A 13,180-nucleotide genomic window follows, 5' to 3' on the forward strand; every position below is an offset into this window, starting at 1 on the left:
CTAGAAGTAAGCCGAAAGAAGGGGCCATATAGACTTCTTCGTGCAATTTGCCATGGAGGAAAGCATTGTCCACGTCCATTTGGTGGAATTCCCAATCTCGGGCAGCCGCCAAGGCTAACAAGCACCGCACAGTAATAAGTTTAGCTACAGGTGCAAAGGTTTCATTATAATCCACCCTATCCATTTGAGTATAACCTTTGGCTACTAGATGTGCTTTATAGCACTCAACTGAACCATCAAGCTTTCGTTTAATTTTGTACACCCACTGGCAACCAATAGGAACTTTACTTGGTGGAAGAGGTGTTAAAGTCCAAGTTTGTGTTCTTTCTAGAGTTACAAGTTCCGTTGCCATGGCTTGGTGCCAACAAGCAAGTTTGTTGGCCTGAATGTAAATTGTGGGTTCAGTTGGTGAATCTAGAAGTGTAGTGGTGAAGGCAGATGTGGGATCCATGGTAATACAATGAGATATGGGATGGGCAGTGGAAGGAGGATTGGAATTTGAAGTGTAGTCAATGGTGGGTTTGATGGTAGGACAATGAAAATCAGCTAAGTGAGGAGGTGGATGTTTAGTGCGAGTGAGTCATGCTGTGGTAAATTGTAAGGGAGGTTCAAATTACACACTAGGCGAGCCTTCTTGATTTGAGCTGGTTGAAGGACTATGGTAGAGGCATATCGGGCAAATCAATACTATTTTTTTTAGTTTTTTTTTTATTTTTTTTTCTGAAATTGGTTCATGGGGGCCGGTTTAGGTCTCCTCCATCCCCTGAACCGGTCAGATCCCTGATACACCCACTATAGGGGCATATCGATGGGATCCCGAAACAATACATATCGACTGATATGGGCCAATACGTGTCGATACTTTGAACCTTGATCGTGAGTCCTAACTGTGAGATCAGCCTGTGATACTAAGTTACCACAAGTTCGGAGTCTCGTGAGATCAGCTATATTGCAAGATCCACTTGTCAATTATCTACAAGTTTTCTTTTTTGATGCAGGGGGCTATACAACGGGCGTAATCCATTTTTCAAACCCATGAACCCCCCAATCCAGATGCAGGCGGAATTCAATCCCAAGTCTCCGCTATAACCAGCAGTAGACCTTACCTACCAGCCAGTTGGCACCATGCAATTATCTGCAAGTTTAGATATTAGCGATCTCCACTTGTCTCTGCAAGTCCATATCGCAGGGGCAGATGAAATTTTGCCTTCGGATTTTTTTCTCCACTTTATTTGAATTGGGTCAAGGAACGAGATCACAAGTACTGAAATTCAAGGCACAACACAACAGATACCATCACTTATACTACAAGGGAAGATACTGGCATCACGGCTGTCTTTGGTATTATATCAAAAATCAAGAGAGTAACCGAAAGTTGAGATAAAGTTTTCCTTTAAGATTAAGATCAAGTTCGGAAGTCCCCCTTGGACCTCGCTTTCTTCATTGACATTTGACACTAGCAATACTCTTCACAACTTTTTTGTTTCTTTGTTTAAGGTGAAAATCAACACAGGAAAAAATAGCTCAAACCCTTGATGTAGTTCCACGTGCCTTGCCTTCTCGTTGCCTCCTTTTATCTCTTCCCAAAATGAAAACTGTTCAATGTCATAAAAACAACTTGCAGGGATGTAGGAATTCAGTTGAGTACTAATGAATTAAAATCACTGACTGTAACAACGAAAAATGCACACCTTCGAGAAAGTTTAAAAATGAAAAGAATCTCTGCCAACTAGATGGGAACAAAAGAGAAGTTCCAAACTTACATGGAAAAGGGAAAGGCAGTGTGCCAAGGAAAGAAAAGCAAGAAAGAAAGACACTGGTGTGTTAGGTTCATGGTTCTGAAAAAGGGTGTGTTCTGTTTTTGAACGGAAAAAAAAAAATGCAAAAGAGGTTGTTCTGTGCATGTTCATTTTATGAACCATGGTATATTATATTAGTAATTCTGGTATTCATGTGTATATCATCTCATATACATCAGTGGACCATGTTGCCTAGTTGAGAAAGCTACAAAAAGCTGTGCTCTGTTTAGACAGTTCAAGGACCATGTATTGCTGGTTCTGGCATGGCATGCTCATGAACCAGACGAAACACGAACGCAACCATGAATCGAACACACCCACCAGACGAGTAAAAAATAGAGCAGTTAGTTGTTGTGATTTTCCCCGCAGAGACAAAGCACTGTTTTCAGATTCTGGCTTCAAGAAAGTCCGTCCTTTATGCAACAGTATTTGCAGCATAACAGCTCTCGTTTATGTATCCTCGAGGACATGGACTCCTCAACTCAACGTGAATATGGAATATACAAACTGCAGAGTCAAAGAAATCACCTTAAAGTGGTTGTTTCTGTAGTTTCAGCTCTGATTCCCAGCTTATAGGTTCATAGCACAATATCAGATTTACCACTTAGAACTCACTTGAACCATTTTCAGGTCTATGGGAATCTGGAGGTCTACGAGGTACCTCACTAGAGTTGTGCTCTGCGCTGTACATGTCATATTCAGAGCTATCAACACTACCACCAAATGCCATCATGTGGAATCTCTGAAGTTCTGAGCACTGACCAGATTCAAGGATAGTGCTCTGGCCGAATTTCACACCATTCGTGAGGTCTGGCACATCACCATTACTATCCAATGCTCTTACCACCTGAAAGACCAGAACAAATGTTGAATTGTTCATTTCAAGAAATCCCCAGTAGAAATACAATTGAACTGAGAATGCAGTGAAATTGGTAGGTGTTAGTTAACAGAAGATGAGGAATGTACATGTGGTTACAGAGTTCTTAGATTCCAAAACAGAGATGGTGCATCCAATAACTACTATACACATAAAAGCAATAACTACTATACATACATACATGTGCATATGTATGTGAAAGTATCACCATCATCATCATCATCATCATCATCCATGCCTTATCCCAAGTATATGGGGTCCGGCTACATGAATCTTGTTTCGCCAATCCGTTCTATTTCATGTATGTAAAAGTATATAATGTTAAATTACCTGGATCATGCGGGGTCGCTTTGGAGCAGAATGTCGAACACAAGCAGCAGCTGCCTCAACCATTCTAAGCATCTCACTCTCTACATATCTTTTCTCAAGCCTTGGATCTACTATTTCATCAAAGTTGCCAGTCTCAAGAGCTCGGACTAAGAGTGGCCTAGCCTGCCAAAGCCACACCAAGGAAATAGTTTCTTTAAGTGCTTATTGAGATGGCCAAAATGGATGCATGACAAGGTTTTTCTACTGTCTATAATTCCCAAATGAAGATTGAATCTGAAGATTGTGATTTTGTTTCTTCAAGGAAACAACTAACAAAAGGAAACCAGTAAGCAGAATCATGGCTATATAACCTGAATAAAGGGATAGGTATGGGAAACATGATAGATGATCATATGCATTTGGATAAAAAATACTTGGAGATATATTTTCTTGAAAAATTAGTTGATATATTTAGGGCATGCATGTATGACAACTTAGGGATATAAGCATGAGTTTCAGTAAGTCAAACTTTTGTTATTCCGAGTGGTTGTGTTGATAGGGATCTACATTGAACTTTCTCCCCGGCAGTGTTGTTTGACATGGACAATCACAATATGAAATCAGACTCTCTTCACTGATTCTCATTATCATCTAAAGAACTGTCCACAATTATTCTTTCTCTCTCTGTTTTGAATTCCCACAATCCTATTCTCAAGCTATCTTGAGAATTGTAAAATTATTGATTCCTTTGAGGTACGTTGAATTGTATAATCTTTCTTGATTACTGCATAGACATCTGAGTTGTGTGAAACATATGTAAAGATCCCCAAAAGGGAGAAGAAACAACAATATCTTTTCCTTGATAATTGACATTATAAAGGAAAAAGCTTAAGGCATAAGAAACAGATTTCTATGGTTTTTAGATGTACCCATTCAACTAAACTCTCATTCCCCAAAGGTTGAGTTCGATCAATAGGTTTACGTCCTGTCACAAGCTCCAGAAGTACAACTCCAAATGAGAACACATCAGATCTATCAGTCAACTTTCCACTGGATGCATATTCTGGAGCCAAGTACCTGAGAGCAAAATTGAACATTCAAAAAGTGGGAACTGCATCAATACATCTTTCTGTGAGCCAAAAGAAGAAAGAAGAAGAAGAAGAAAAATATAATAGTTTGAATTACAAATAATATCACAATCTGCAAAAAGGAAAGTTAGGGAACTTATCCTTTATTTATTTATTTATTTATTTTATTTTATTTATTTATTTATTTATTTTTTTTTTTTTGGGGGGGGAGGTAGCACTGTTGTTTTATCGGTCTCACCTAAATTATCTTCTACTAAAAGAACAGTTAACCTTTTTGAAAGGTGCAGTCGAGTGTTTCTTGTACATGGACACAGGGTAAGAATCTGATGGAAGTCCAAGAGCAAGATGAGAAAACATGGACATGCAGACACATCTATGGAAAAGTATATACTAATAAAATAGTTTGTCTTCAAATTTTAACATTATATACCTGCAAAATTGTTATTTTTGTTAAAGTAACATTTGATACTAAAAATGACATTCATTTTGTATATTATCTGTTCACTTATCAGAATCGATGCAACACTGGCAATTGGTTGATTAATGGATTCTTTTCTGACCATATTAATTTTGTGATCTATTGAAATGTCTTGGTTGATGTCCTGATAATTTGCATGTGGCCATTACCATTTGCAACACTCAACAGTGAAGCCTTGATCCACACCCTCAAAACAGAAAAAGAAATACAAATGTCTAGCTCGCTAAGGAGATTAACTACTCATCCACAATAAAATATGTGACCTACCCAAATGTCCCCATAACACGAGTCGATACATGGGTGCTACTATCATTTGTTAATTTGGCAAGCCCAAAGTCTGCGACCTGCATTCCAGATATGTTATGGGTTAAAGAAATAGGTCTTGAATTGTGGAACAGGTTATGAAACATGCAAACCAGAATTCATAGTAGGTAAAATGTAACCAAAATATTCATACCTTAGCTTCAAAATTATCATCCAGCAGAATATTTGCTGACTTGATGTCCCTGTGGATAATCTTTGGATGACCTAAGAGAAAAGGTAAAGAAAGAGCAAAATAAGCAAAACTCATAATCAGCTTATCGATTCTTAACTTGAAAATCAATGCATAGCACCGGAAGATAAACATATTACCAAGAAAACTTGATAAACATATCCATACACAGTGTAGTACAACAATTTTGGGAGATATGTCAATGTAAAGACATCACTATATGAGTCAAAAGAAAGAATACAAAAATACATTGACAGACATAAAAATGCACTTAAATACATGCATAAATACATATTATTTGAAAAAATATGCAACAAGTGAGCTACCTCCACATGCTAAATATATGATAATTTAACATAAATTGGATTTGTCAGCCTCAATGAACTCGTATTCCCCATGACATCACAGCCACTCTAATAACAACCTGCAAGGTTTGATTGATAAGTCACCCCTTCTGTGGAACAGCCAATTGGAGCCAACCACTTCTATCTGCCTGAGGTCTAAACTTCTTACCCTACAACTAATTGTACTTTCTAGCCTCTGCATCTTTCCTAGCTTTTAATCTATGGTGAAAGGTTAAGATCCTTTAACCGCTTCGCTTTACTATACATAATACAAATGGTTCTCCATTGATTGGACAAACCAAAATTTTTGAGATGGTAGATCATGCATGCAGTATTAAGAAGGATATGCAACTACTAAGAAGAAAAAACAGAAGAATTAAACATGACAAAGGTAAGCCTCTTGATTAAAGTAGTTCAAAAGGAAAGACACTAGAAAAGAGTACCAATTACCAAAACTAGGTCTGTCAATGATATCTGAAAATCTGCGGCCCAATCCGACATCCGATCCAATTATCTCGAATTTGGATGATATATTTATGTAATTGAATCAGATTCGGGTTTTGCAAAATGCATCTGATTAATAATTGGAGCAGATTCGGATTTGACTCCATCAGATCCAATTAAAATCTGAATCTGATTATATTATAATCTTTATTGATTTTAATATATAAATTTTATATAATTATATTTAAAATTATAAAAAATATATGTTTTATATATTTATTATATATGAATTTATATATAATAAATTCAGTATGTTATATTTACATTAATTTACTATATATAAAAGTTGAAAAGTAATTAACTTTTTAATTTTTTGTATTTAAAAATTTAAAGCGGAGTCAGATTAAATCGGAACCCAATCCAAGTCCGTTAGGATTCAAATTCGAATCCGAGGTTTTCAAAGCCGACCCAGTTTCAGATCAATTCAGATGTAAGATTTCAATAATTGGATCGGATTCAGATTTTTTTTTTTTTATCAATAACAGTGAATTCTATTAATAATTGAAAGATTAAGAAGTTACATAGAATAGGAGCTAAAGAATCTTTACTCCCTACTACACCAATGTACACCCAAACCATGAAACAACTACAAAACAGCCCAAAAGAGAGAGTTTCTGTTCACCCCTTGCCTAGCAACTCCATCTGCCAAAGAATTTGCACTTCTCATTATCCATGTGCAACGAACTTCAATGTCCTTAGTCAGCCACTTAAACTTCCTCTTTTCATTGTAGTAAGTCCAGAGCTTAGAGCTATCCTCTTTTAGCCAATTCACCACAATTTCAGAATCACCTTCTATGATCAGTTTTTTAATATGCATGTCCTTGGCCCTTTGAATCCCTTCAAGAGCTCATAGAATCTCAGCTCTCAAGGAATCTCCCACCCCAATTGGACCGGAATACATAGCTAACAGATTCCTTTTTTCATCTCTTAACACTCCCCCTATTCCGGATGGCCCTGGATTGCCCATGCTGCTGCCATCAAAATTCAGTTTGGTAAACCCTTGAGGTGGAGGTGTCTAGCAAGAACTTGAGGTCTTCTTAACTGGAGCAGAATCTGCAATCTCCTTCCAATTTCTTATCCTCTCATCAACTGAGAAATCTGTAAAAAATTCCAAAGTTTTCAACCAAAGTATCACCCTAACATGGATACTCTCCAAGATTACTTCCAAGCTTCTCTCCTTATTTGAGAAAATCCATGAGTTTCTCTCCTCCCAAATAGTCCAACATATTGCAGCCCTAACACATCTCCACATGATCTTGGCCCTTTTTGTTGTCTAGTGAGGCATGGAAGTGAATAAACTTTGCACATTCAAAGGGGGGGGGGGGGGGTCTACCTGCACCCAAACAAAGAAGTAAATCATTCCCAAATAACTTTAACAAACTAACAAGAAATTAGTAAATGGTATCCAGACTCACCATCAGATTTACAGAGGACGCACCGGTGAGGAGACAAACAACTATTGGGTCTTCTTCTTTGAAGTAAATCCCCTGTATTAACTCTTTCCAGAAAGGCTTCCCAACAGAAACTCCCAACCTTTGGAGGGATAGGTTGACACCGCACCTCTTTAACCAGGAAGGACAGTCCAATAGAAGGAGTTCGACTTCCATCAGGGCAAAGCCCGTTAGAGCAGCCTTTATAGCCTTGCATTGAGAATATCTCCATAGTTATGTGCTTTATTTCATGAGGAGATATTCCCAATGTAAGGTTGCAAATGGTGGTTGGAACGGTGTGGGCACGGGCTTGCCCTGAGGGAAGCCGATCTCCAATAGAAGAGGGGGGTAAAAAGGCCTTAAAGAAAGAGGCACAAGTGTAGGACCCCGAAGGAGTGAGAGTCCAGATTCTATTATCTGTCTTTGTTGGTTCAAGGAAAACCCCATCTAGAATGGATAATAAAGCTGAAAGACAATCTAACTCTGTGTCCTTGATAGCTCTTCTCAAACCCAGGTTCCAACCAAAACTAGAAGGTGAATTAGAAGGTACAAGGAAGGAAGAAACTGGTTCATTTTTAAGGGTAGAGATAGCAAAAAGGCCTGGAAATTGATCTTTCAAAGAGGAATCCCCAACCCAAATATGATCCCAAAATTTAATGAGGTTGCCTGAGTGCAAATCATACTTGATCCAGGGAGAGAAAAAGGGAAAAATAGCTTGAATAGTTTTCCAGGGAGATGCTCTTGTAGTCCTTGCTAGAATCCCAAAGTCCCATCCATTATCTGCCACCCCATGAATACCACTCACTATCTTAACCCAGAGTCTTTTTTTCTCCAATGAAAATCTCCACAACCATTTCCCTAGTAGTGCTAGGTTCATATTCCTTATATTCCCAATTCCTAGGCCTCCCTCCTTCTTACTCATACACACCATCTCCCACCTAACCCTATGGTCCTTCTCCTCCCCCGACTCCCATAGAAAATCTCTCATTAGTTTTTCTAGCCTGCTAGCCACCTTAACCGGAACCTTAAAGACTGACAAAAAGTAAACAGGAAGGTTAGCAAGTGTGGACCTAATTAGAGTGATTCTCCCTCCCAGAGACAAATAGTTTTTCTTCCAGTTGGCAAGTCTCTTTTCAAACCTCTCCACAACAAGAGCCCAAAATTCACCTTTTTGAGGGTTATCTCCCAATGGTAAACCAAGGTAGTTTAGAGGCCAATTAGTTACTACACATCCCAAAATGTCTGCACACTCACATACCTCCCCTTCCCCATATTGAATCCAACTATACAACTTTTCTCAAAATTCACTTTAAATTTTTGACATTTGCTCAAAAAGTTGTATAATGAGCTTAAGATTTCTAATCCTATTGATATCCCCTCATTCCCAAAACAAAATTGTATCATTTGCAAATTATTCTCCCCAACACTTCTGCAACCAATGTAAACAGGAAAGGGGATAGGGGATCTCCTTGTCTAATCCCTCTAAAAGCTGGAAAGTAGTCCACCACTATCCCATTCACCAAAATGGAGTAATGGCAACTCCTAATACATCCCATCACCCATTTGCTGGAATGTCTCCAAACCCAAAGTTGATCATCACCTCCAGTAGAAAAGACCAATCAACCAAGTCCTAAGTCTTTTCCAAATCTAATTTAAAAACCACCCCTCTTCTCCTGAATCTCTTAAAGTCCTCTAAGCTCTCATTTGCTACAAGTATCTGATCTGTTATCTGCCTCCCCTTCACAAAAGCTCCTTGATTATCTGCTATGATTGCTGGGAACACCTTCCTGATTCTAATGGACAACACCTTAGTAATGATCTTATAAAGGCTATTAACTAAATTGATCGGCCTGTAATCCTTTAGATGGCTTGCATCCCTTTTCTTGGGTACCAATGCAATGAATGCGGAATTTAGCCCAGGGTTAATCACTCCTCTGGTATGGAATTCATCAAATACCAACCTTAGGTCCTCTTTCACTATCTCCCAACAATCTTGGTAAAAAGCCATGGTAAAACCATTTGGGCCTGGTGCCTTTGATCTATCCATTAAAAATACCACCTCCTTTATCTCTTCCAAACCAAATTTCTTTTCCAACCACTCCCTATCTTTTATCTTCAGTGTTGGTCATTCCAAGCCCTCAAGCCACACCCTATTACAAAAGTGCGGTTTCAGGAGGAAATAAATTGGAGGTAGAAGTCAAGATGTAAATGGCTGAAAGAAGGGGATAGGAATACTAAGTTTTTCCATGCCATGGCAAGTGCTAGAAGGAGAAGAAATTCTATTTCAAGTTTGGAGATTGAAGGGGTAACAGTTACTAATTGAATTCGGATTTTTCTGAGTCCAATCCAATTACAGCCCTAGCCAGAACTGACATAGTACAATCGAGAAAGCTAGAGAGGCTCTTATTGTTGAATGCAAAGTTAGAATCATGCAAAGATCCTTTTGGTCAAAATATTTCAAGGTAACTACAAAATGTGCAGTGCAAAATATAGCAATGACTTTAAGTATAGATGAGACAACAACAAATACCTCAGAGAGACTACTTTTGTTGTAACCTTGCTCTGATAATCCAGAGAGAGAAAGAGAGAGAGAGAGTATGGTGAATAAAGTGGAAGGGTGCATCTAGGAAATATTTAAAAAATAAAATAAAATTCTATAGGACAGTTACAAGACTAGATGTGTTGTATGAAGTGGAATGCTGGGTAATAAAGGAGCAATATATCCATAAACTGCATGCAGTAGATATGAGGATGCCGGGTTGAATGAGTGGCAATACTAAAAAGGAAATAACCGAAGATGAGCACATTCAAGAAACCTAGGAATAGCCCCAATAAGAAGCAAGATGCAGAAAAATTAAGAAGATGGTTCAATCACATGCATGAATGGCAACCTATTGCACCAGAAAGGAATGGCCAGATGCATTTGAAGGTTCTCAAAGTCCATGAGAAAGCCAAAAAGGATGTGGATTAAAGTAGTTAAGGGAAACCTAATGGTTCAAAATTCAAAATGTAGCAAGAGGATAAAGAACTATATATAGTGGAATTCAGAAACAAGATTCATGTATCCAACCTAAAATAGTTGAAACAAGGCTTTATTGAGTTGAGTGTTTGGTGATTTCAAGTTCATACTTGTACTTGTCCACAGAAAAAAGAAAAAAAAGGAAAATAAAAAGTCCAAGCATGTCCAAGATACTTTTAGAATATAAATAATTTACAAATAAATGAAGGGGTTTCATTAAGCACAGAGCAGTTATAGACTTTAATAGAATCAATGGTATGACTTACAGTCTTCATGAAGATATGCCAACCCACGAGCAGAACCAATAGCAATTTTTACTCTCTTTGACCAATCTGTTACAGGAATTTCTTTCTCTGAAAAGTGAGCATCAATTTCAACTTAGCGAACACAGCAATAAGATCCAGAGTAGTCAGGTAAAGTAAAAAGGATTTATCATTTTAGCAGCAAAGACTTACTGTGCAGATGATGTTCAAGAGTTTTATTTGGGACAAATTCATAAACAAGCAATCTATGATGCTCAGCAATGCAGTATCCTACCAAAGAAACCAAATGCCTATGGTGAACACGGCTAATGATCTCGACTTCAGCTCGGAATTCCCTTTCCCCCTGTCCACTACCGGCCTTGAGCTGCTTCACTGCCACTACTCTCCCATCTGACAACGAACCCTTATAAACACATCCAAACCCACCCTCCCCAATTATATTCTCCTGAGAAAATCCATTTGTTATTTCCATCAACTCTTTGTAGCTGAACCGCAACTTAGCACCATCAATGATGCCTGGTTCTGGAGCCGGAGAATAGCATCCACAATAGTTTTCATTATCATTTACAGTAGCAGCAGGTGGGGGACCTGCACCATAGATGGGATTAGATTGACCAGAATTCCCTATTGTGTTCTGCTGTGTTCACTGCTGTCAATAGAAATATGCATCTATGGTAACAAATTGGATCATTAAACAACGAAAATCATGCATTGCAAAGACATTAAGGTGGGTGGCGTTTTACCTGGCTGGGCTGGGAAGCTATTGGGTTTAGGTCTGTTCTGATCCGCAAAGGCTTCTACTTTTGCCTTTCTCTTTCTTGCCATCACAAGGAGGAAAGCGACCAAGAAAATCATTACCACTCCTGCTAATGTTATACCAATAATAAGCACACTTCCAGGAAATTCAGTTGATTTTGACGAAATGCTGGATGAGATGGAAGAACCAAAATCTGAAGGTCTAGAAGGAGGGGTTATCTTTGGGACATTATTTGATGTTTGAGATGTTGGAGTTGATGTAGACGGAGTTGCATGATTGGCCTCATTGGAGGGAACAATATTAGGGGTTGGAATTGCTGGTGATGAGCCAGGAACTTGAGGAGATGGGATGACACTGAGAGGACTTTTAGGCAGGGGAGGGGAGACAGTTTGTGCCGGTGTTGTCAATCCTGGACTTCCAGCAATTGGGGGAGGAAAAGAATTAGATACTTCTGGAGCTGGAATAGATTCAGGAGAATTAGGTGGAGAAAGAGAAGGGTTTTTTGGAGAAGGAATGATGGAAGGAGGTGGCTTATTAGGAGCAGCTGGAGGAGGATGAACAATGTCGGAATCTGCTGCTGCTGGTGGTGATAGTGCTGGAGATTTAGTACCTTGTTCTTGTGAAGAGTTTGCATTTGATGGTGGTGGGGGCTTTGAAGACCCTGAACCTGATGGGGGTGAAGGTTCTGAAGAGCCAGAATATTTTGGCGGAGTAGGTGGTGAAGATCTTGAATATGGCGGTGGCGAAGAATTTGGAGAAGGTGGTGAAGGTCGTGAATTTGATGGAGGTGAGGAAAACGAAGAAGAATCATTTGGTGGAGTGGTTTTCGATGATTGGGGTGGGGAAGAATTTTGTCCCTCAGTGGGTGGTGATGACCCCGTTGGTGAAGTAGGAGGAGGCTCTGCTGGTGGTGGCTCTTGAGCATCAGAACTAGTAGGAGAATCATGTGAAGAACCCGGGGGTTCTTCTAAGTCTGTCATCATCCTTCTTAACCTCCCCACTTTCTTAGTATTTCTTTTTTCACAATTTCCTCAGTCTTCCCTCGTCTTATAGTTCTTAATCTCTATGAATATCTCAATATTTCTTTACAACAGCACTGGATGGAAGGGGGAGGAAAACATGAAAATTGCAACACTGCTTATATCTATACAAATATCAATAAACAAGATTAGGAAGCTCTAACCACAGAAATAAAAAATCATTTCTTTATGAGAAGAAGAACATGCTCGGTAGAGATTGGGCTACATTGCTCAAACCTGCATTATGTGGTCCGCCATTAACGACACTCAGGATAAGATTTTCTGAAATTCCCGACAGAACAGCAATTTGTCTGAGACACAACGAACTCAGAAAGAACCACTCGGAATTTTGGCTCCAAATCTGGCGGAACCTCCAGATCTGTTTCTCTGTTCTCGCTAACAACCCTAAGAATTCTCTTCTATCCTCCATTTCTAAATCTAGCTATGGTGCTCTGAAACTCTAACGACTGCTCGTTCTTTTTTCTAATACCTCGTCCTGAATTCTCGGAAACTCTAAATTGATCACTCGTCTGTAGAGCGCGGGGTGTATAATATCCTAGGTACTTTCGATGCATCCAGTAAGCTTTGTATTACCATCGGACCGTCCAATTTCGCGCTTTTATGAGTTCGAGTTGGCTGAACTCCAGATTTGCTCCTAATGGAGCGCACCTCACACGGGCTTCACAACCCATCCCACCGTATATTGGAAGCATCTGTACTTTATGTTATTATTCATGAGAGATGGGTCTGTGCGGTCCCTGTGAGGTGCGATGTTTAAGGAGCAGATTTCGATTCAGTTA

At 39.0% G+C, this 13,180-nt stretch overlaps 1 protein-coding gene across 2 annotated transcripts; it reads right to left on the reverse strand.

The window, feature by feature from the left end:
• Nucleotides 1–1,702: 1,702 nt before the first annotated feature.
• LOC104587221 (proline-rich receptor-like protein kinase PERK13) lies at nt 1,703–13,048 on the reverse strand. 2 transcript variants are annotated; one of them, XM_010244745.3, is made up of 10 exons: nt 12,618–13,048; nt 11,348–12,505; nt 10,797–11,126; nt 10,608–10,694; nt 5,009–5,079; nt 4,819–4,895; nt 3,915–4,062; nt 3,007–3,168; nt 2,415–2,646; nt 1,703–2,306 (listed from the first exon to the last, which is right to left on the reverse strand). In XM_010244745.3, the coding sequence occupies exons 2-10, from the start codon at nt 12,342–12,344 to the stop codon at nt 2,215–2,217; spliced, it is 2,196 nt and encodes a 731-aa protein (XP_010243047.1). In that variant the 5' UTR covers nt 12,345–12,505; nt 12,618–13,048; the 3' UTR covers nt 1,703–2,214. The 2 variants fall into 2 exon arrangements, with proteins under 2 accessions (XP_010243047.1, XP_010243045.1); XM_010244743.3 differs by having other exon boundaries at nt 10,797–11,192; nt 12,618–12,757.
• Nucleotides 13,049–13,180: the final 132 nt, after the last annotated feature.

The sequence above is a fragment of the Nelumbo nucifera genome, chromosome 4, assembly GCF_055504915.1.
Source record: "Nelumbo nucifera cultivar China Antique chromosome 4, China Antique-T2T, whole genome shotgun sequence".
Taxonomy (NCBI): Eukaryota; Viridiplantae; Streptophyta; class Magnoliopsida; order Proteales; family Nelumbonaceae; genus Nelumbo; species Nelumbo nucifera.

Excerpts from the sequence above, each read along its gene's own strand:
- LOC104587221 (XM_010244743.3), bottom strand. The coding sequence starts at position 12,344 with ATGATGACAGACTTAGAAGAACCCCCGGGTTCTTCACATGATTCTCCT. Across the intron at positions 10,695-10,796 it reads TCTTGAACATCATCTGCACA|AGAAAGAAATTCCTGTAACA; the intron begins GTAAGTCTTTGC and ends CTCACTTTTCAG. Across the intron at positions 5,080-10,607 it reads GGCATATCTTCATGAAGACT|GTCATCCAAAGATTATCCAC; the intron begins GTAAGTCATACC and ends CTTTTCTCTTAG.